At 36.3% G+C, this 22,198-nt stretch overlaps 1 protein-coding gene across 1 annotated transcript; it reads right to left on the reverse strand.

Annotated features, from left to right (window-relative positions):
* Window positions 1-4,371: 4,371 nt before the first annotated feature.
* On the reverse strand, window positions 4,372-17,685 carry pdgfbb (platelet-derived growth factor beta polypeptide b). Its single transcript, XM_077211985.1, has 7 exons — window positions 16,791-17,685; window positions 11,613-11,709; window positions 10,583-10,645; window positions 8,945-9,138; window positions 6,525-7,458; window positions 5,615-5,756; window positions 4,372-5,488 (listed from the first exon to the last, which is right to left on the reverse strand). The coding sequence occupies exons 1-6, from the start codon at window positions 16,857-16,859 to the stop codon at window positions 5,626-5,628; spliced, it is 1,488 nt and encodes a 495-aa protein (XP_077068100.1). The 5' UTR covers window positions 16,860-17,685; the 3' UTR covers window positions 4,372-5,488; window positions 5,615-5,625.
* Between the last annotated feature and the right edge of the window lie 4,513 nt (window positions 17,686-22,198).

Below are 22,198 nucleotides of genomic sequence, written 5' to 3' on the forward strand. Positions count from 1 at the left end.
TGTGTCACAATTTAATCAGTGTTATTTTTTATATAATATTGCAGTGTTTTTTTAAACGATTTATCCGTGCACAATTTTTTTTTATGTGCTGCCTTAATCTTTATTCAAAATAACTTCCTCTTTCTCTTGCATTATCTTCACTTTTCTGATGATGTGTTCACTGGCACGAGAGAGGGGCAACCTGTCACTCACATGACATCACAGCAATAGCAAATCACAACCATCCAAGCAATTCCCTATGGGCAATATTAAGTCCCGCCCTACCTTTTTTCTTGTTTGTGAAGCTGTTTAACTCACATATACGTAACAATAGGGAAGGAAAGACTATCACAACTTTCGTTGCATGCCAACTTTAAATTTCAAAAGTATCTCGTTTGCTTCTTTCACTTTCAAACATTAAGGATAACAGAGTTTGTCTACATTTAGAAACAGGATGTTGCCTGAGATTTGTTCCAGTTCTTCTAAATTAGTCTAATGTATGTTTTTAATCTCAAAAATCATTGTCATCCTCTTATAAGAAGCACCATATGACTCTACTTTATATGTCTTATGAAGCCATATGATTGCTTGAACATGTTTCAATTTACGATAATTTTTATAATTAAAATATTAGTCTTCATATGCATGTAAACTGCATGTGTTTGGATGATTTTTGGAACAAGTTTTGGATCATGGATGGACTTCAACATTTTCAACATACTATTCATCAATTCATTGAATTTCACACTCTTTTTTAACATCAACAGGCTTGGACAGAGCATGACAATATCCAGACGATATCGTATTGCCATTGAAAAGTGCTGTGGGTCTGTGGACAATCTATGCATGTCTGTTTATATGTGTGTTATGCTAGCAGGCTAATGGAGGCTAAATCATGGAAAGGGAGGGTGCAAACTCTTCTCTCTGTTAGCATACGTGAGATTTATCTGCTCTTAGTGCTTTAACTCTTGCAAACATGAACGCTGAGTGCCTGTACATCATGCTTTAGCAGCAATAATAATAACAAACTTTATAGCACCTATGCTTAAGTGTGCTTAAAGGAAAATGTGTGTACTAGCAGAGAGTAATACCTTCTCATCCTCACTGTCTTAGGGGGTATCTTTCAGTATGTGACCTTTTATGGTTGCCAGTGATTTTATTTGTAAATATCTTTGCTTTGGCTTCAGTAATAATTTCTAACATAATACTGAAGCACATGATATTTCAGCGATTGTTTTGCTCTGTCGGAAAAAATATATCTTCCTTTTGGAGTAATAAAAATGCATGAATGAAATTGTAGGAATGGCCTAAATGGTTTCAATAATTTATCATTTATATTTTCTTAAGCAGCAAAAGTAAAATACAATTGAATTTAGTTTAAGTAGACGCCATACACTGTTTTAAAAAAGCTAAAGAAAATGCTTCTATTTTCTGCTAAAATACATTTTCCATTAAGTTTACAGACGTTACCTTTAACTCTAAAACACAAAAAAACATATTTTCACAGTTTTCCAGCACTGCTGTTATTGTTAACTAAAACTAAGACTACTAAAAATGCAGATGTAAATATCAAAAATGAGTTTAAAGTGCATAAACATTAAAAATATTACAATATTTTTACTTCCTTAACATAACTATAACTGTGTTTAACTGCCACTGAGAATTTAGTTTATTGAGTTGAATCTTCATGCATCAAAATGTCAAGCTCATCTAAGGTCATGACGTACAATGCCAACTCTGAGCTGATACACTTTACTGGGTCTTACTGTCTCTCTCCTCCCACAGGAATGCAGGGGCGCATAATTAATTGAATTAATTCAGCACATAAATTCCAGTTATCAAGGGAGCGAGTCAGATATGAAGTGAGGGAGTGCATCCATCTGTCCGGGTGGGCCAAAGCAGAGCAGGGCACCCTCGCAACCATTCACAGTCAGACCAAACAAAAATAAACTGCATGATAGATCGTATATGGTGGTCAAGCACAATGTAATGCTACAAACATTAATGATTATTTATTATAGCTAGAGTTCTGGGGTCTGAAAAAAATCCAGTATTGTTGTTTTTAAAGCAGACCTTCAGAGATCCACCGTTTGGTTCCAGAAAACTCAGCCGAAGAGTGTAGATCTGTCAGTGCCCTTGAGAAAGAGGCTCTTGGCCACTTTATGCTCAGCGAAGAGGGGAATTTTAATCAGGATGCTTTAGTCCAGGAACATATTTGTCACCTTCCCAAAAACAAATACAAACAACACGACTCCCTTGAGTAACAACGCAATAAACTTTCCTCCCATTTCAGGAACACCAAAGGCCTCCAACTGTCAGTGGAACTTCACGGTGATAGGGAATAAATGGACTTCTCGGACATTTACAGGGTTGTGGGAATGCATCAGTCTGGCCTGAGTTTCGTGATATAGTTTTTTATTCACTACAGTTCAAAGTTTGGGGTCATTCTTTATGTTTTTGAAAGAAGTCTTTAGGCTCACCAAAGCTACATTTATTTGGTCAAAAATACAGTAAAACAGTAATATTGTGAAATATTACCATTTAAAAACATAGCTGCACAAAAAAGGCGTGATGAGTTATGCAAGCATGGCTGGGGGCATCAGACCAACTGCAACAATGAGTAATTAAAGACATTGTTTTGGATTATTTTATGCAAAATGGCTGAAAAAGCAAAAAGTAATCACTGGTGATACAATTTAATTGCTTAGCACTTTTGACCAATAGGTGGCAAATACAAACTTTGGTGGCAATATGCCAAAGCACTGCAGAGTTACAGCCTCAGAATCAGCTTGGCATCATGACAACAAGTTCTTTAATGCATTATTTGAGAATGGTCTGGTCCATCAAAAAGTTTTTTAATAGGAATCAATTGAGCCAATTCTGGTAAAAAATCAGACCAACATTCTAGGAGGAGTCGAAAAATATGTATGTAAAAATGGCAGATTCGAACATCTATGGCATAATTGGTATCCTAATTCTCAGGATGACTCAAGCTTAAGGAATCTTTCAAGACCAGTTTCCTAAAAATATGCAAAAATAATCAAAAGCTATTCACATTCTTTGAATTTCCATAATAAATTTAGTTCCAAAATGTTTTCAGCACATTCAGGGCATGGTGCCGATGACGCACCAAGTTTTGTAATGATATGCAAATGCATTTGTAAAATACAGTATTTTAAAACAAAATCCAAAATGTCCTAAACCAAAAATAGAAAAATGTGGGCCGATATGGAAAAAATGGTATTCGACTCGAAGATGATGTGATTGTGAGTGAAATTGGTCAAAATAACTAGGACAAGTAAAAAAAAATATAGTTTTTTTGGAAAATTCAAAATGGCTGGAAAATTTTCATGATGGAAAATTAAGTTGCATTTGAAATCATCTTGAGCCAAGGAATCAGAGGAAAAAATAAATTTGGGCAGTTGGTGGCACTAGGGATTGAGTTGGAAACTCCAAAAATGCTGTGGTTAATGTGACAGACTGTCTTTATCTGTTTGCCAAATGTCTCAATTTTCCCTCAAGAGCAGAAAAGAAGAAGAAAACGAGCGGATAAAATAGGTGTACAATAGGTACAATTGCCTCCTAAAAACAGTTTCTGTTTTATTATATTTAAAAAGTTGATGTATTTATGTGATGGCAAAGTTGAATATTTAGGATCATTACTCCAGTCTTCAGTGTCACATGACCCTTCAGAAATCATTGTAATATGATGATTTGCTGCTCAAAAAACATTTATTATTATTATTATCAATGTTGAAGCATTTTGTGGAAAGCATGATACTTTTTTTTGGTAAATAGAAAGTTCAAAAGAACATTTATTTGAATTAGACATATTTTGTAACATTATAAATGTCTTTGTCGCTTTTCATCAATTTGATGGGTCTTTGCTGAATAATAATAATAATAAAAACTTAGAGAGCCCAAACTTTTGATTGATAGCGTAAGTGTGTAAAATGTAAACATGGGATCAAACCTCTGCCATATTCAATCATAAACAAGCCAAAATAAAAATAAATGCTGTTGGCAGATACTGTAAGTATAGAAGTGAAGTTTTCTGGGCAAATGGGGTGGGACTAAGCCAGTTTTTATCAGGATGACAGAAGAAAAACTCACCATTATTAATGCACTGTGTTGAAAACAAGTGTATATGTAGCTCAACTGCTATGCATGGCACTAACAACTTCAAGTTCATGGCTTAGATTCCCAGGAAACTCACTGTAAGACGCTTTGAATAAAAGTGTCTGCCAATGAGCGCAACAAATGAAGTGCATGTGAGGACCTAAATAGGTTTGTATTTGTTTCTTAACTGAATTTAGAACTTAGAACATTAGATCGTATTAAAATTAAACAACAAATGTAAATATCTTAATGAGACCATGTATTACACCTTAATGGTTAGTGTTTAAATTTTATTCTTAATATAAAAAGAGTGCAAATTCTGACCAATCTGCAAGGTTTAGTAAAGATCCAAAACAGACCATCTGTACATGAACATACTAAAAAAATAATCCACATTTGGGGTTTCTGGTGTTGTAAGACTATAATGAAACACTGGGCCTGCTGTGGACAGAACAGATTTACAAAAGAATAAATAATATTAATGAATAAATCTCTTACTGCTTTGTGTTATAATGTAGCACCTTTACACTCTTAGAGGTATGAGGAATTAATTGAGACAGAAATGCATTCCCTTACTTTATCGTGTGTGAATTTCCAGTGTTAAGAATCGCTTAAATAATAACAAATGATACTGCAAACAACTTGACTGGTAATATATTAAAATACAAAGTTGTCTCTGTATGTTTTAGGTAAAAGCACTTAGTTTGAAATATGGCATACAATAACATGCTTTGAGTGCATCCCTGGAAATAGTGTGCTTTAAAAAAAATATATTTTTGATAATACTGGACCACTGAAAAAAAAAAAACACTATGATTAGTTTATCAGCTGTTTCATGAAATCCAAGCCCAAATTTTGGCACTGATTCCACAGCATAGCAGAAAATGGAAACCGCTTTTTTTTTTTTTTTTTGGTGATTCAAAAAGAAAGGTGATATGTAGCACAGGTGCAACTACTGGTTTTTCTCTTAAGGTAAGTGATCATGGGAAATATAGTCTTTTCAAGCCATTCTCTTCCACCTAGTTCTGTGTTGAACAGGCTGTTTACCACTATATACTGACCCAGTATCATACTATTACTCAGTTTCTCTGACCAATGTTCAAAAGATGTTTCATGCTTCTGGTGTTCTGAACTTCCTGATTTACACGGTTCTCAAGTCCCACTTCTAGAATTGTTGGAGCTGGAAGGCTGAATGTCCAGCAGGTCCAAGATAACCTACAACAATCCTGTGAGCCTCTTCTGTGTCAGGATTGTCCCTTTCCTCGTGACTTTGAGCAGAGAAGGAGAACAGCAGGCTGTGAGAGGTGATTAGTGCCGCAACTCTTAATGTCCCGGGACACACATAAATAAGAATTCATATTGGTGAAATTGCATCCATCAGAACATCTAACTGTGCAAGAGCAAACAAAAAAAGACAGGCAAGATACTGCATTAAATACTGTTACCATTCTAAATAGTATTACTATGTATTAAACATGGTATTTCATTTAGTATTTAGCAAATCTGAGCAGCTCACCTATGTTTCTGTTACATGAGAAGAGCTCTCATGGCAGATTTGCTGATACGATTACGTTGTTTTCTCCTCCTTTTCGGGGGGTGAGGAGGTGGCCTGTTAGGTTTGTGTGGAGGGAGATGTTGCAGAGGAGGGGATGTGGTTCCTGTTTGCATCAAAAGAAAAAAATCAATCTACGTATATTCTGATTTTGCAGTGTTGTTCAGTATTGTTGTGTTGTATTGAATCCAACTACATTAGCCTTATTATTCTGCACAATAATATGCAATCCACACGACACGGAACACGTTTATGTAGGCGTATGCATGTGTTACTTTCTGTTCCTGATGTGTAGGTGTCTGGTAGAATATAAGTCAACTGAGATATATTTATAGACATTGGCTGACAGAAGAATCAAACTGAACATGGTCCACATATGTCTTTGTTCTTAAACACCACTTACATCAAGTGGGCATTTACGACCAACAAAAACACAGGAAATTCCCCCTGCAACATGTTTATAGTGGAAGAGATCTATCTATCTATCTATCTATCTATCTATCTATCTATCTATCTATCTATCTATCTATCTATCTATCTATAAATTGTTTATGTGGAACATCTTTTTTTGAATGCCAGATCTTTTTACTTATTCATTTGAGTTTATATATTTATTTGAGAAATACAGCTAAAAAATATTTGCAATAGCATAAATGACAAAAGAAATTGAACCTCGGGTGCTTTTGTTTTCTTAATCCAAGTTTAAGAACAACCTTACCATGGTACAGAAATGATTAAAATTGTAATTTAGAGCGCCATTCACACAGAAGATAACATTCTGCTACTTCAACAACTTCTATTAATTTCTACCAGACAATGATAAAACATGAATGAATGGGGAAAACCTCATTATCTCTTCATTTGTGTATTTTACCTGTCCGCTGTGTGGTTGTATAAGTGTGTTGTTGTTTATGATGGAGTTGCTTTAGTTTCTCGTCCGGCTGTATATTCGTCTGTTGTACTTTGAGGTGATGTTTGTGTTTCTGCTCATCTAGGATTTTGTGCTGTAGCAGCAAGTCTTCCACCACCTCCTCCTCCTCCTCCTCCTCCTTGGCCTTTCTGTCCATTTGTCTCTGCTTTCGCTCCACCTCCTTCGACTCTACGTCTGTAGTCTCACCTCTCACATTTGGACCATTCTCCACTATATCTCCCAGATTCTGACTGGCTGTTCCTGTGGCATTGAAAGCAAGTTGGTCTGTCTGATTGGTTGTTCGCAATTGTTCTATTTCTTCCGTGAGGTTTGACTGGTGCTTAAAAGTCTGATTGGTTAATTCTAATGGCCCCATATTATATTCAGATGTCTGATTGGTTGCACTTTGGTTGGCATTACTCTGTGATTCAAATTGCGTTGCGTTGTGCAGTGACGAATCAGTTTCTTCCTGCTCGGTATGATTCGGCAGTGGAGCCGTTGTTCCCTGTGCTGATGTGCCATTCGTGTTGCCGTGTCTCCTTCTGTCCGCAGGGTGACCCCCTCCATACTGCGTCTCGTTCCGATCCCAGCCGTCACGGCCAAAATGGAAAGTGTCTGGTGCTCCCGATTCAGAGAACCTCTCTTTGGGCAGCCAACTGTGGCTGAGCAGGTCCTCCAGGCTTAACCTCTGGTTATGTTTGAGTTCATCACTGCGATGGAGCTCATCTTTGGGTCGAGTTTTCCCCAAACGATCCCGTGCATCCTGTTTTTGGCCGGATGATTTCCGGCGCTGGGCAGGCCGAGGAGCCGGCTGACAGCGGCACTCCACATGGTCGAGGACGGAGACGACGGCCTTATCGTAGAGCGGCCGCTTGTTCACGTACTGTATCTTCATCACCTGAGAATGAAGAGGAGAGGAAAGTGAAAGTGGTACATATGCACTCACAGAAAAAAGGTACAAAAGCTGTCACAGGGTTATTATCCTTTTAAAATGTACACCTTTGTACCATGTTTACCCCTTAACCCTCTGGGGACGGATTGGGCGGTACCGCCCAAAATGGCATACTTTTACAAATGTGTAATTATCTTAAAAACTATTAATGATAGAGAGGTGCCGTCTTTTTTGCCGTCTTCCTCAGATTCCGCTGAAAACAGTGATAACAAACTTACCCGGTTTGTATACACACTTCCTTGTTGCGCAATACCACTACGTCAAAGGCCAATGAAATCGATGTTGTTTGGCAGATTCACGAGCAACAACCAATGGAAAAATTGCCGATGGAGGAATATTTTTCTTACCCAATCAGAGGAAGGTTACCATGACGTATTCTAGCAAATCGGAGGACTCTGTAGCCTTGCCAGGGGTGATATACTATTACGCAAACAGCGTTGAGTGGCAGAGACTACAGAAAGCGAACGGACGCGCCGTCGAGTATAAACAAGGCTTTACGGAGCGAGGGCGCACAGAGATATGAGAGAGAGACAGAACAATTATAATATATTTATATATACACATACAATTATAGCATTATTTATATTTTTAGCACTTTTATGATGGCAAGCAGTAAACGATTTACGGTGGAACAAGCTCTGGAACAATTACTGGAGAGTGACGAGGAGAAAGCATTGCTTAGAAAATTCGAAGCATTCCTAAGAAAAACGCCTGGGACTATTTGTAAATAAAGTTAAATTTTTCATTGTTCTTTACACATTTTATTTAACAATTACACATGTCTGTCAAGCAGAGGCTTTGACAAATATATTTTTTGTTCAAAAACTGTTCACTATTGTTGTGTGATGTGTGATTTTCAGAAATAAATGCCAAAAATCGAATTTCCGTTTTTGAAATTCTCTAGTTTATTGTACATTTTCACTCATACTTCTTTTATAAACATATTACATGCGTGCCTTTGTTAGCTTAGGGTCTTCTGCATCCATAGATACCAAACACATAGTGTTCCATCTCCATAACATATAGTTTAGAACCCCAAATATAAAAATAGAGAAAACGGACCAAAAAGAGCTAGTCCCCAGAGGGTTAAATAGTGCATATTTGTATCTTAAAGGTACATAGCACTTAAAGTGTAGTGGGCCTAAGTGGTACATATTAGTACATTTTGAAAGGGCACCGCCCCAGTGATAGCTTTTGTACTTTTTTCTGAGAGTGTACGGTAAGTACTAGGGGTGTAAAAATATATTGCGTAAACATTATATCACAATACAGAAATGCAACAGTATGTATTGTGGATAGCGACTATTGTAGCATGAATGTATTGTTACACCCCTAGTAAGTACGCACTTGAAAAGAGTGTGTGTGTGTGTGTGTGTGTGTGTGTGTGTGTGTGTGTGTGTGTGTGTGTGTGTGTGTGTGTGTGTGTGTGTACCTGTAGGTATCGTGTGTGTGTAAGTACAGGAACACATTGCAGGCTCTTGGTGTTACAGCAGCCCGAGCACCTCTGCACCTCCACGCACGGAGGCCACAACAGGAAATTTGCATTGCTACGGTCCAACATGGAGCGTGTGACCTCGATGACCTCGGTCCTGACCTTACAGATGGCTTGCTGAGCGGGCTGAGCATCTGCAGACAAACACGGAAACACACAGACACAAATGAACTATCAGACTCGATTTTTACAGGTGCTTGCTCACGGGCCCGGCGTCAAGGGCCTCTTGATGTCCCCCCATCGCAAAGATCTCAAGCCCTCCCATACAAAAGCAAAAGCCACCCATAGCAATTTCAACTGATCTTATTTTCCAATCTTATTTTAATAATAGAAGCTTTTCTGTTAGTATTTGTGAATTCACTTCGGGTGCAGCTTCTATTACTTGTGGTGTTCATCAAGGCTATTTTCTTGTTCAAATTTTATTTTATGCTTGTATGCTTCCTATGGGGTCAATTTCTAAGAAACACTGTCCTAATCCAAGAGGGGTTTGGATACTCTGTTGGCTTGTTTAGCTGACGTAAAGGCCTGGATGTCCTTAAATTTTCTTCACCTCAATGCAGTCAAAACTGAGATTATAGTTTTTGAATCTTTAGAAGCTGTTAGCGCACCTTGTTTAAACTTTGTCCATTTGTTAACCCATTAGTGGGAGGATTTGGGCGTGCTCTTAAATTTGACAAACAGGTTATTTCAGTTGTCAAAACCAGTTTTTTTTTTTTTTTTTTTACATTCGAGACCTAGATAAGGTAAAATCATTTCTTTCTTTTAAGTACTTTGAAAGGGTGATCCATGGATTTATTGATTCAAGAGATCACATTAGGCCTACTCTGGTTTGGCTTTCATTTCGCAACAATATTGATTTTAAAGTGCTTTTACTGTTTTGTTTTGTTTTGTTTTATCTTTGAACGTATTAGCATCTGCATATATTTCTGATTTACTATATGTTTACAATTCAGTAAGGTCTCTAAGGTCATCCAACCGACTGCTAAACATTCCTCGGCCTAGGCTGAAATTGAGAGCTGATCGTGCTTTTGCCGTTGCTGAACTGAAACTTTGGAACAGACAAGCTGTTTTTATTAGAATTGCCCCTACACTACATGTGTGTAGTTTCTGGTCTTATCTGTGTTTGTAATCTGTTATGTTATTTTGTGTTTTAATTTTGATGGTCTTTTGATATATTGTAGCATCTTGGTCAACAATCATTGTTCTTAATGGTGCCATATAAATAAAGTTAGCATTAACATTATTTGACCTCTGCATTTATGAAACCGTGCGTATGGCCCTGTCTGGTGACTAATAATTAAGGATGATAATGATGTAAGTAATTAATGTTAATGCTGAAATGTGTAATTTCCGAGCCTGTAGTCTATCACACAAATAGCCCTTTTTGATAAACCCACACAGTTGCAAACACTTTTAGGGGGAATTAACTTACAAATGACATATTTAGTATTTTCGCAATATTAGTATTTTTATATTGGTATTGTAACACTGAAAAGAAATACATAACAAATAATAAAAAAGAATAAAACAGATAATACAGCAACAAGCCAGAATAGAGAAGAAGAACTAAGAACTAACCCAGAAGACTGCGTGGCAGACGGTTGCTGGTGTCGTTTTCATGGTGACTGTCTGGCTCAACCTCTGAAGAACAAAATAACAGCGACTTTCAAACATCGTCAAATAACATAGGGGTGGCAGTGGCTCAGTGGTTCATGTAGGTTGTCTACATGCTGAAAGGTTGGTGGTTCGATCCCTGGTTCCACCTGACCAAGTGTCGAGGTGTCCATGAGCAAGACACCTAACCCCAGCTGCTCCCGACGAGCTGGATTGCGCCTTGCATGGCTCACACCGCCGTCGGTGTGTGAATGAGTGGGTGAATGTGAGGCAATTATGTAAAGTGCTTTGGTGGCCATTGGGTCTATGAAAGCGCTATATAAATGCAGGCCATTTACCATCGTCAGGTAGCAAAATAGTGGTGATGGCAGACCCTTGTAAGAAATTGCAACTTGTTTCTATTTTCTAGTGATGAAATTTAGAGAACTGGCACATCACACCACACATTGGTTTTTCACAAGGCTTTTTCTTGTGGTTTTGGAAGAGCTCTTTGCACGGTACATTTTGTCACAAGAAGCTAAAGCACTTAAGTAACTCTGAGTGTCTACTTAATGTCTTAAATCGAAACGAGGACAACATACAGTTCAAAGTCAAAGACAAAAAGTTGCTTTGTAATAAGCATTGAAGATGTGTTCTATATTAAGTGTGTGATAGTGGGGTGTTGTAGCCCAGTCACCAGTGATAATTTACATTTTTATTAAAGGACAATAATTGCCTCCAGGAATGTCCGAAGTATTTTGAGACTTTATCAAAAAAAAATTAAAATTAGTTTAAATTTGATTTGACAGCTACAGCACGAGTCAATTCAGTCACTAAACCCATAAATTAGGCCTAAAAAAGAAGATAAAAGGAAGATAACAGAAAACAGAGGAACTTCATTTCCACGCACATTAAATGTCTATGTGTCAAAGAAGAATGACTCATGAAACATGCATGAGACGTGCATCTCTGTGAGATTTCCAGTATGTGAGCAATTTAAAGAGAGACGATTTACCTATTGATTCAGAGAACAGTAGAAACTGCAAGTCCTGAATAGAAGACACAGATCCACCCTTCACCAACTCAACCACAGCAGCCGGGAGAGGATCAGCCTGGAAGTGAGAGGAAAAGGGAACTAAAGCGTTAGAAATAAACATTCCATTTTTAATATTCAATGTTTTTTTTTTTTTTATTAACATTTTTTCATTCAGCAAAAGTTCCATTAAATTGATCAAAAGGGAGAGAAAAGTCTTATAAAATATTATTCTATTTGCTGTCTATTCATCAAAGAATCTTAAAAAAAATGTATCAGAACATTAAAACATTAAGCAGCACAACTGTTTTCAACATTGATACGAATCAGAAATGTTTCTTGAGCATCAAATCGTCATATTAAAATGATTTCTGAAGGATCATGTGACACTGAAGACTGGAGTAATGATGCTGAAAATTCATTTAAAACATTTTAAAATATATTTAAATAGAAAAGTTATTTTAATTGTTTCACAATATTACTGCTTTTGCTGTATTTTTGATCAAATAAATGCAGCCTTGGTGAGCAGAAGAGACTTCTTTCAAAAACTTAAAATCTTACAGACTCCAAAGTTTTAAATGGTAGTGTAAGTAAAAAAATAAAATAATAATAATAATAATGATGTACCATCAATCAGTCAAGATTGCAGTTAACTCAGAGAGTGTCATAATGACCTATGGATTTATGATGTTATCCTCCTTATACACAAAATAAATAAATGGATATGCAACACTGAATTAATAATAATTAATAATAACACATTGGCTGATGCTAAAATTATCTCTAAATATGTTATAATTTTAAAAGTAAATCCATTGTTCTGAAGGCGTGCATCTTCCACCATGATTAACAACATTTGAGCACAGAATTCTGAATGACCAATCAGAATCATGCGCATTTATAAACGAATGTGAATGTGCTGTGTGTCTGAGTGTGTGACAATGAGACAGAGCGTTATGGATGCTGGTTTGTCTCAGGGTGTCAATGCAGGTCTTGGGGACACAATAGCCCTGTTCATACAGCATGTCCAGACAGGGGCCACTGACCCTCGTCTCCTCCGTCTCATCTGGCAGCATTTATGCAGGACACAGGAAAGAGGGCAGAGAGGAAGTGGGGGATGGAGAGATGGAGAAAAGGTGAGTTTGAGGAGGATAAAGAGAGAGATGGATGAGGGAGGCTACCGGAAGGATGGAGTATTTCAGTAATCGCCGTGATAAGGGAAATCAGTCACATTACTGGGTGGTGATTCAGACAGTTTCGCATGGGCAGAACAAATGCAGGAATACAAGTGTGTCAAAAGTTAAGAAACATCCTAAATTTGCCACACCTCTTGCGGTATGCACATATAATTCAACAGAAATAGCATGCATGGTGATTCACTGGTGTATTTTACACCCTTGGGAGCTCTGAGAAGCACAGTGATCCTGTTTTGTCCAAATGCATAAATCATTACTTCGTTTCATTCTCAAGCGCTATCATCCGGCTGTGCATGCATGAACTTCTGCCAATATCACAGCATGATTTCAGTTCAGATGCACACCAGGACATAAATAAGCAGGTAAACATTGTTTGGTGGTTGATCGTTGTCATAGTGATTTCTTGATACTGAGCTCATCACAGTACAGATTGATAGAATGAAAACACAACATATACTACCGCTCACCAAGGCTGCATTTATTTGATCAAAAATATAATAAAAACAGTAATATTGTGAACTGGAATTTATTCACTCCAGTCTTCAGTGTCAAATGATCTTTCAAAAATCAAACTGATATGATGATTTAATGCTTAAGAAATATTTCTAATTATTATCTATGTCGAAAACAGTTGTGCTTCTTAATATTTTTGTGGAAACTGTGATGCATCTATTCAGGATTATGTGATGAAAAGAAAGACCAAATGAAAACAGCATTGATTTGAAACTGAAAATCTTTTGTAACGCTGTAAAAATCTTTACTGTGAATTTTGATTCATTTGTTCCCAAACTTTTGAATGGTAGTGTATGCTTGGACATACACTTTAACACACTGACTAATTCACATCTATATGATTCATAGACATGTATAACACAAACACACTAAATTGCTGTATGGCTACCCAATGTAAATATATAGCATCACACAACAACAACAACAACAGCAACAACACACAGATGGCATACAAAAAGTCCAAACACACAGATATAGAATAGAATAGACTAGAATAGAATAGAATAGACTAGAATAGACTAGAATAGAATATAATAGAATAGACTAGAATAGACTAGACTAGAATAGAATAGAATAGAATAGACTAGAATAGAATAGAATAGAATAGAATAGAATAGAATAGAATAGAATAGAATAGAATAGACTAGAATAGAATAGAATAGAATAGAATAGAATAGACTAGAATAGACTAGAATAGAATAGAATAGAATAGAATAGAATAGACTAGAATAGAATAGACTAGAATAGACTAGACTAGACTAGACTAGACTGAGATAATTTAGCAAATTTTTGGTAAATGCTTGTGTCCATATTCAGATTTCTGACTTTAGTTTGACTTTGGTGACATTTTTGAGATCTCTCCAGAAAGAAAAGACATTTGTGATCTGATTGCATCTGAGACATTAGAGAAATTTAATTTGTATTTTTCTTTCCTAATGGAAAAGACTCGGCTGATTCACTCTATAAAAATTAAATTAAAGTTGCAGATTTAATTAAAATAATGCAAGCAACTGAAATATTTAAAACTAATCAATTTAATTATATTTATTATATTATAAATAAAATAAACATTATTACTTTTATTGCACAAAAAGCCAATTAACTGACACTTGCAGGCTGCCACATCCAAACAAACCAATGGATAGGTGTGGGAGGGTGGAGTGTGTCTCTGTTGATCACCAGTGTTGAACGACACAACCCTTGAGCCCTGCTGCTATATTATCCGAGAGTGAAGGACAGGCCCAGAGCATTCTGGGATTGTGGAGGAGTGGTGGAATGCACAGGCAATGTTGGGGAGTAATGATACATAATTGCACATCTGCTGACAATGCCCTCTCTCTCTCACACACACACAGATGCCCATATCATCTACTAACACACAAATGTGCACGGCCCTCAGTTTGTGTAGATGCAAAAAATAATAATGCATGTCTGTATGGTTTTGATTTTTATCTGTAAATGAAAACATACAATCAATATGTGGGGGAGATGGGGGTCACAGAAATGTCATATTTTGATTGAGTGCCTAATGCAACGCAACTGTCATGGTCAACGGAAGGGCAAACACATTAGAACCTGCAGATCTCGGGTGCTAAATGTCAACAATCCTTGGTGCACCGATGAGGATTACAAGTTCCTAGAGCCTTCGGGCATCAGATCACTGATTCGTTTAATAGAATCAGCCATGGGTAATTCTTTATGATTCTCCATGAGTGATTTGTGATGTTATGGGTTGCCACAGCAAAACTATCAATAAGTTCATGTGGCAGTAACACTATTCAAAGAGGCTTTGAAGCATTGGCAAGAGAAATCCATCCTTCACACATATTGTATCATGCAAAATAGGGCTGCACGACATATCAAAATGATCGAAATATCGCACATATCGTGATATGCATCTCGCGCATATCACAATGCATAGCCTATCTGAATGATTTTAATATAGGCTACTTCAAAATGTTTGAGGTCAAAGCTTGAGGTCGACACAATATAGCAGAGAATATACTGGGCACACGACTGGGTTACTTACGTGTGACTTGCTTGACGTTAAAAAGAGTTATTAAGTGCAATTAATCTGTGGAAAACATCTCAATGTGACTGAATGAAATCTGATGTGTATCAATAGGATCCGTGCATTAGGTCTTAAAGTGACAGCAGCCTAATACAGTAGACTATACCAGCTACTGTCTGTCAAACAACAAAAGAAAAAGAGGAAATCACTCACTGCTCTTAACTGAACAACTTTTGTAGCTTTAATATGAATCAATGTTTATTCAATTCATGGAGTTGTTGGTATTTCATTTTTGTTTGTTTATTGATGTTAAAATGACATGTCAAATATCAGATTTGTGACATTACTTTTTATGTATTTCTAAAACTGTCGTTCACTTTCAGAAGTTGTAGCGATTCTTTCTTTTGTATGTGAAACATATATTGGTTATATAATTTTCAGTTTTTAATATATTTAAATATAATTTAAATTGATTTTACACACTTAAAGCATATTATATTGCATATCAAATATCACATTATTTCCATACAGGATATCTGTCAAACTAGAAAGAGTACAAAAAAAAACGTAATAAAAGTACTCAGTAAGACTCTTGTGTAACATTCTGAAGCCATTCCAATTGAAATTTAAAGATTCTCTAGAAAACATTCCCTTTGAAAAAGCTCTGCCTTTATTTAAAATAAATCTGTGACAGGTCACGTGTGTCATTGACAATGTCAATTTCTATTGGTCAATGAGTCAAACTATGCAACAATTCTTATCTGAAATCTAGAATGAGATTTAAGAGTTGCAATGGAGGGAAGATTTTCAACATTTAGGTTAAAACATGTAGGCCTAGACACATCTTGCCTGTTTTAATAACATTTAAACAAATTGTTGCTTCTGAAGTGGGTTGCCATAAACGTGACTCGCCAGTTCAATATTTGAAGTTGAAAATGCAAGAGAGCTACAGCAGAGGGGAAGATTTTCTGTGTGAAAAGACTTTAATTTTGGCTTGTTTCCCAACCCAAACAGCAACATATGCCGGCCCATATCCGGCCCACGTCTGGCGTTGATTCCACATGTACCAGATTTGGCCCGGATCTTGGCCGACACTATGTTGCTGTCTGGGAAAAAAAATCTATCATGTGGCTCCAAAAGAATATACAGCATGTGTCATATGAAACACATTTGCCTGCTTTTGTCCTTTTGGGGGCTTGACATGTGGTCACCACTAACTCTTAAGGAGAACAAAAAAAATAGTTTGGAAAAACATGAGGGTGAGTTAATAATGACAGATTATTTATTTGGGATGTATATCCCCATCAAACAAGTCATTATATAAATAAATAAAACTATTACTGTGTATTGTTAAAGAATCATAAGAATGCATCAGGGACCAATGAACTCTCACACATAGGAAATTGAGATTCATTAGAATGTCCATTGAGACGCTCTTACCTCCGCACTGCCAAACCGCAGACACGCCGCCGCAAGTACCGCGAGAAGTAGCGGGATCCGCGATCTCATCTTGCTGCCGTGCCGCTGCGGGGCTCCACGGGACAGCGCGCATTTAGAGAGACGCGTACGAGACGCTCAGCACTGGTCTCCGACTCGTAAGCAAATAGCGGGTTAATTAAGCAGCAGTTTGAGTCCCTCAGCGGCTTTGCAGGCTCGACATTCCTCTCAGTGCGCAAACATTCAAATTGCCCTCCACGGCAGAATGAGTCTCTTTTCTGAGGAGCAAGTGGCCCATTTGAAGTCCTTTGAAATGCAGTTTGCGGATTAAAGTGAAGAGGGTTTTTTTTCCAGGTGAAGCACCAAAATCCCGGATTCCTCAAATGGCGGTTATTTAATCATTCATTTAAATGGTCCATTCCAATAACGACGGAGAATTATTATCGGAGAAAACTGTCATCTAAAATATCTGTTCAGTCATGGCAATATTTAAAAAAAAAAAGTAATTTAATTTATATAAAATGTTTTAGCAGTTAAACAGGACTTTTTTTAAAATAAATAAAACACGTATATTATAATATAAAGTGGTGCGCGTGCGGTCCCTTTGTTTGGTTCAAAATGACCACAATTAACAACACATCACCGTTGATTAAGTAGTCTAGCCTATAAAAAAAAGTTATATATAAAAAAGGCTTTCAAATCCAAGATGATCCATGTGTAATTCACGAGGGTCCCTTCGTCTTCGCATTGCCCCTAATGAAAGCGACATTAATGGAAGTTAAATTAAAACTCTTGGTCTTGCAGTTTTCTTATCAACGTCTGCACGGCCCCGCGCGAGCTGTCTGTGTGGTGTTGATTATGGGACTGTGGCTCTGAGGAGGATTTCAGGGGTCTGTATGTGGACTCTTATCTTACCCTCCCCTTAAAGGCAGGGCTGCACTCACTGAGAAAGAGAGAGAGAGAGGATGGGAGGTGAGTGAGGAGCTCAGGCGAGGTGCTGAAGTCTTGTTACTTTAGTGGATTAACACGTTTTAATGGTGGAAACATCATTTAGATGTACATATGCATGAGAACCAAAAGAACATTTTATTATGTTTTCTTATGTTTTCAATTAATACCACTGAAAATATAAATATACCTTTTACTCACCTCATGTTTTGCTTGCTTTTTTGAAACACTTTTGCAAAATGTTCATGCTGATGCTGTTCTTTTCTATACGCATTCAGCGATCCTTGGCACATTCACTATATTCTAAGTATGAAGGCCTTCATAGACCTATATTTTATATCATATACTAAAAATCAATCTCACAAATCGCATTTGCATATTTACAGTATATTCAAACATGCACTGCCAATGTCATCAATAGCAATGTCATTACTTATTGCATGTCAGAATTCACTTCATACAGACATAAAAGTTATTTTTACTTGAGATGTTCTTTTATAAATTAAATTAAATAAGTACAAAGGATGATCTCATACAGACATAAAAGTTATTTTTACTTGAGATGTTCTTTTATAAATTTGCATGATAATGCAAGAAACATTCAATTCGCATCTTTGAATTTTTTTTATAAAGAATTTTATAAAGCATGAATAAGTTAATGTTTCATTAGCATAGAATGAATGTAATAGTGGCTGACATAGTCTCTCCAGCCAGTGCACTTTTAAATGTTTTCACAGCATTGCCCATGGTGATGGAATCAAAAGGTGTGTCTAAATACCAAAACTTTTATGACCTTAAATACCAAAACTCTAAATCTTATGACCTTTCAGATTTGCACAATGGGTGTCCGAGTTATGAAACCAAGAGGTCGGAAGCCTAAAATGAAGGTGACAGGAACAGCTCTGTTATACATAATTTAATGTAAATCTTCATGCATTAGTAAGATTAATTTAATTTTCCCACTATAAAGAACCGGTTTTAACGGATGTTAAATGTATTTTATGGAAACATCAATGACAATGAAGAATCTTTATTATGAGAGTGTGGTGCGAATATCTTGAGGTGAGGATCTTGAAATGCTGTTGCTTCAACATGAAGGCCCGAAAAACTTTTTAAATGATCATTTTAATGTGAAAATGAATAAGAACAAACAAATCTCTTGTATTAAGATCCAGATTTAAGAAAAGATGGTTTATGCTTATGCCCATCTGTGATCAAAATCATGTTGCACCAACTCATGTAAAATATATAAATAAAATGATAGTTTTCTAACAAAGTTCATATATTTGTCTACTACACTAATAACAAGCCTTTAAGCATAAACCTTTTGAAAGTTCTGCAAAAAAACTTTTGACTCAGTGGATGTTTAAAGGAAAAAATACAGAAAAAGCAGGAGAAAAAAATGTCCATGTTGCTGCCTTAAATTTTTAAGTACAGTCATCTTGGATGTTTAAGTCATTTCAACTTAAATTACATTAAATTGACTTAAACAATTTGTTGAATCTTGTATAACATAAACAAAAGTTGAAAATTGCTCAACTTATTTTGATGAGTCAAAGCAATGTAAAAAAAAAAACACCTTTAAAAAGCAAAATAGCACTTTAATCAACTGAACTCAAATTGTGCATTTAAAAACATTTGCACTTAAAACCAAACCACGTTTTTGAGCAAAGTACTAAAAAAATGTGTGGGCAGCTGCCAATGGCCTCAAACAAAAGAGCACTGTGGTCAGACAGAACGATGAGCACTGCCACAGAGACCCATCACTGACACGCGTGTGTGAGCAGATATCATCTGTCTTATTAGGAAAAGGACAGGTCAAGAGGTCAAGTGTGAACAAGGCTGGCTGGACAACCTCTCGCAACTAATCCAATTTCTCATTCGTCTCTCTGCTCCCGTTCTGTTCTTCTCTTTTCCACACAATTGTGCAGCGTTCATCTTTTTATTCTCTATTCATCTCACTCTGTAACTCCCACACTCCCTCTTTCTCCTTCCATTTCTTTGTCTCTCGCTTCCTCTCTCCTTCTCCACCTCCTCCCTGCCCCCCTGCCCCCTATCATCCTTTCATCCTTTTGATATTGCACTATTCCTTGGTTTCTTTCATCTGTAATATGTAGCCATTTGTTCAAGTCTGTTCATGATTATGTACTTCTCTTTCAGTCTCTCTGTACATGCCTAGCTTTAAACAAGTATTTCTCTGTCAGAAAGGCTTTTGGAACGCAGTCAAACAATTATGTTTACTCATTTAGATCATTTTATTTCGCATATAGTGCTGTAGAAATTGCACACTGAAACAGGACCTAACAGGTTCCTAATGTGTGCTGAATTGCTTTAAGTGCGTTGCTATACAAGACTGTTAACAGTTTTAGTGAAGGAAAGAACATTACATTGTAATAATCAAATTAAAAACGATCAAGAATATAAAACTACTTTTTTAAAATGTTGATTTCATATATTTATAAACAATGTATTTAAGTTTATTGCAAAATATGCATATACATTTAAACACTTTGAGAGCGTAGAGAGATTGACTCAATTACGACATTCTCAGTGGTTCATGGGAGCTGAAGAGATCTTTTGGTGCGTTTTGCTTTTGGCTCTGATTGGTGGGATTTTCTGTATGTCATCATGGGCAATGTAGTTTTTCCGACCCATTCACACTAAATGTGTCTCTATAGCACGCATTGTGTTTATAGTGCAATGTATACGTCAAAAATTATATGATCAATAATTTGTGACAACATATGTTTTTACATTGCTTTAACTCATCAAAATAAGCTAAGCAATTTTTAACCGTTTTTATAAGTTACACAAGATTTAGCTCATTTAAGTCAATTGAATGTGATTTAAGTTGAAATGACTTAAACATCCAAGTTGATTGTGCTTAAAAATGTAAGCAACTTTTTCTTTACATACTATGGATTAACAACCTTGTAGCTCACAGTAAGGCTGTCTTTAATGGTTTATACGTTACCATTAAAAATCTATTTCCCAATGGAGAAAATGAAAGGAGTTCTTCTGGAACCCGACGGACTCGAGTTCTCCCTGGCTGGTACCTTCGAACTACCATTGGTTAATCCAAATTACGTAATAGGTGTGGCTCTGAGACTCTGCCTTGTTTAATTTGGAAATATCATCTGACCCTTGAGGTCAAACACAAGTAAAAACATGAACTCACTGGAGAGCTGTATTATAGCTGAAACTTTGTTGTAATTCTAATTGAAATTAACAGTGACTATTTTTTTTTATGTTAAATACTGTAAAGCTGCTTGAATTAAATCAATATATTGTATAAAGTGCTGTATAAATAAGTGTGACATGACTGGAGCTTGTGCAAACATACCCACATCGCTAAGATCAGAAAAATAACACAGTGTTTTCACACTGCTTTTGTGTTTTTGTTATTGAAAGGAAACCGCAGCATATATTAACATATTTTTCTAATTGCGAAAAAATGAAAAAGAACATTTATTTAGAAGCCTTACTAGCATGACTCCATGACTTGTTCAATCAAAGCTTAATCCCGAGAAATGTAACCAACTTTTGACATTATGCTGTGATTATTTACCATCATTATCACTGTGATTGGAGCGCTGTCTTGCTGTGATGTCATCATGACCATCTTAGCTCCGGGACAGGATGCTGTACACGAGTAACAGCGGGGCTCAATGAACCGGATAAAGACCGGAGAGGAACACTATTGTTCAGAACTGCAGAGCCATTACAGCACAAAGCCAGCTGTTGGGACTCATGGGTGTGTTCACTCACAGTCCGAGTGTGGAAGATCAATTATAAACGCCGTTCAGAACTCTATCTAGTCCAGTGAACATGGTCATGCACAGAAGTCTAGATCAGTGTTTCCCCACAGCCCCATCATAAAGCTCCAGTAACCCTTCAGAAACACCAAACCACAAATATGCTCCTTTTAACTTTATTATTATACTAGATATAGATATAACTTTACCACAGATATTATTCAAATATGTATTTTGTATAATAATTCAAAAATATTATACTAGATATTTAACTTTACCACAAATGTTATTAAAATGGATATATATTTTTAGAATAATTCCAACAAAGCAATCGATACTGAAGTTGGAGAAACAGACTCACAAAGTAGTTTCCACTTAAATTAAAAGATGTTTAAAACTCCTTAAAAGATAACTTTAGTGTTAGGATTTTAATTGTAAAATAAATAAATAAATACCGTACACAAGATTGAGAAAAAGTGGAAAAACTTTGAAGAACAGTTATAAAAACAGCAATACACTATTGTGCATTACATTCTACCAAGGCTGCATTTATTTGATCAGAAAACTGTAATATTTTGAAATATTACTATAATTTTAAATAACTGTTTCCTATTTTACTATATTTTAAAATATATTTTATTCCTGTGTTGTCAAAGCTGAATTTTCAGCATAATTGTCTTCAGTGTCACATGATCTTTCAGAAATCAT

This window comes from Siphateles boraxobius, unplaced genomic scaffold (assembly GCF_051911475.1).
Source record: "Siphateles boraxobius isolate OS27281-9 unplaced genomic scaffold, OSU_SipBor_1 66, whole genome shotgun sequence".
NCBI lineage: Eukaryota > Metazoa > Chordata > Actinopteri > Cypriniformes > Leuciscidae > Siphateles > Siphateles boraxobius.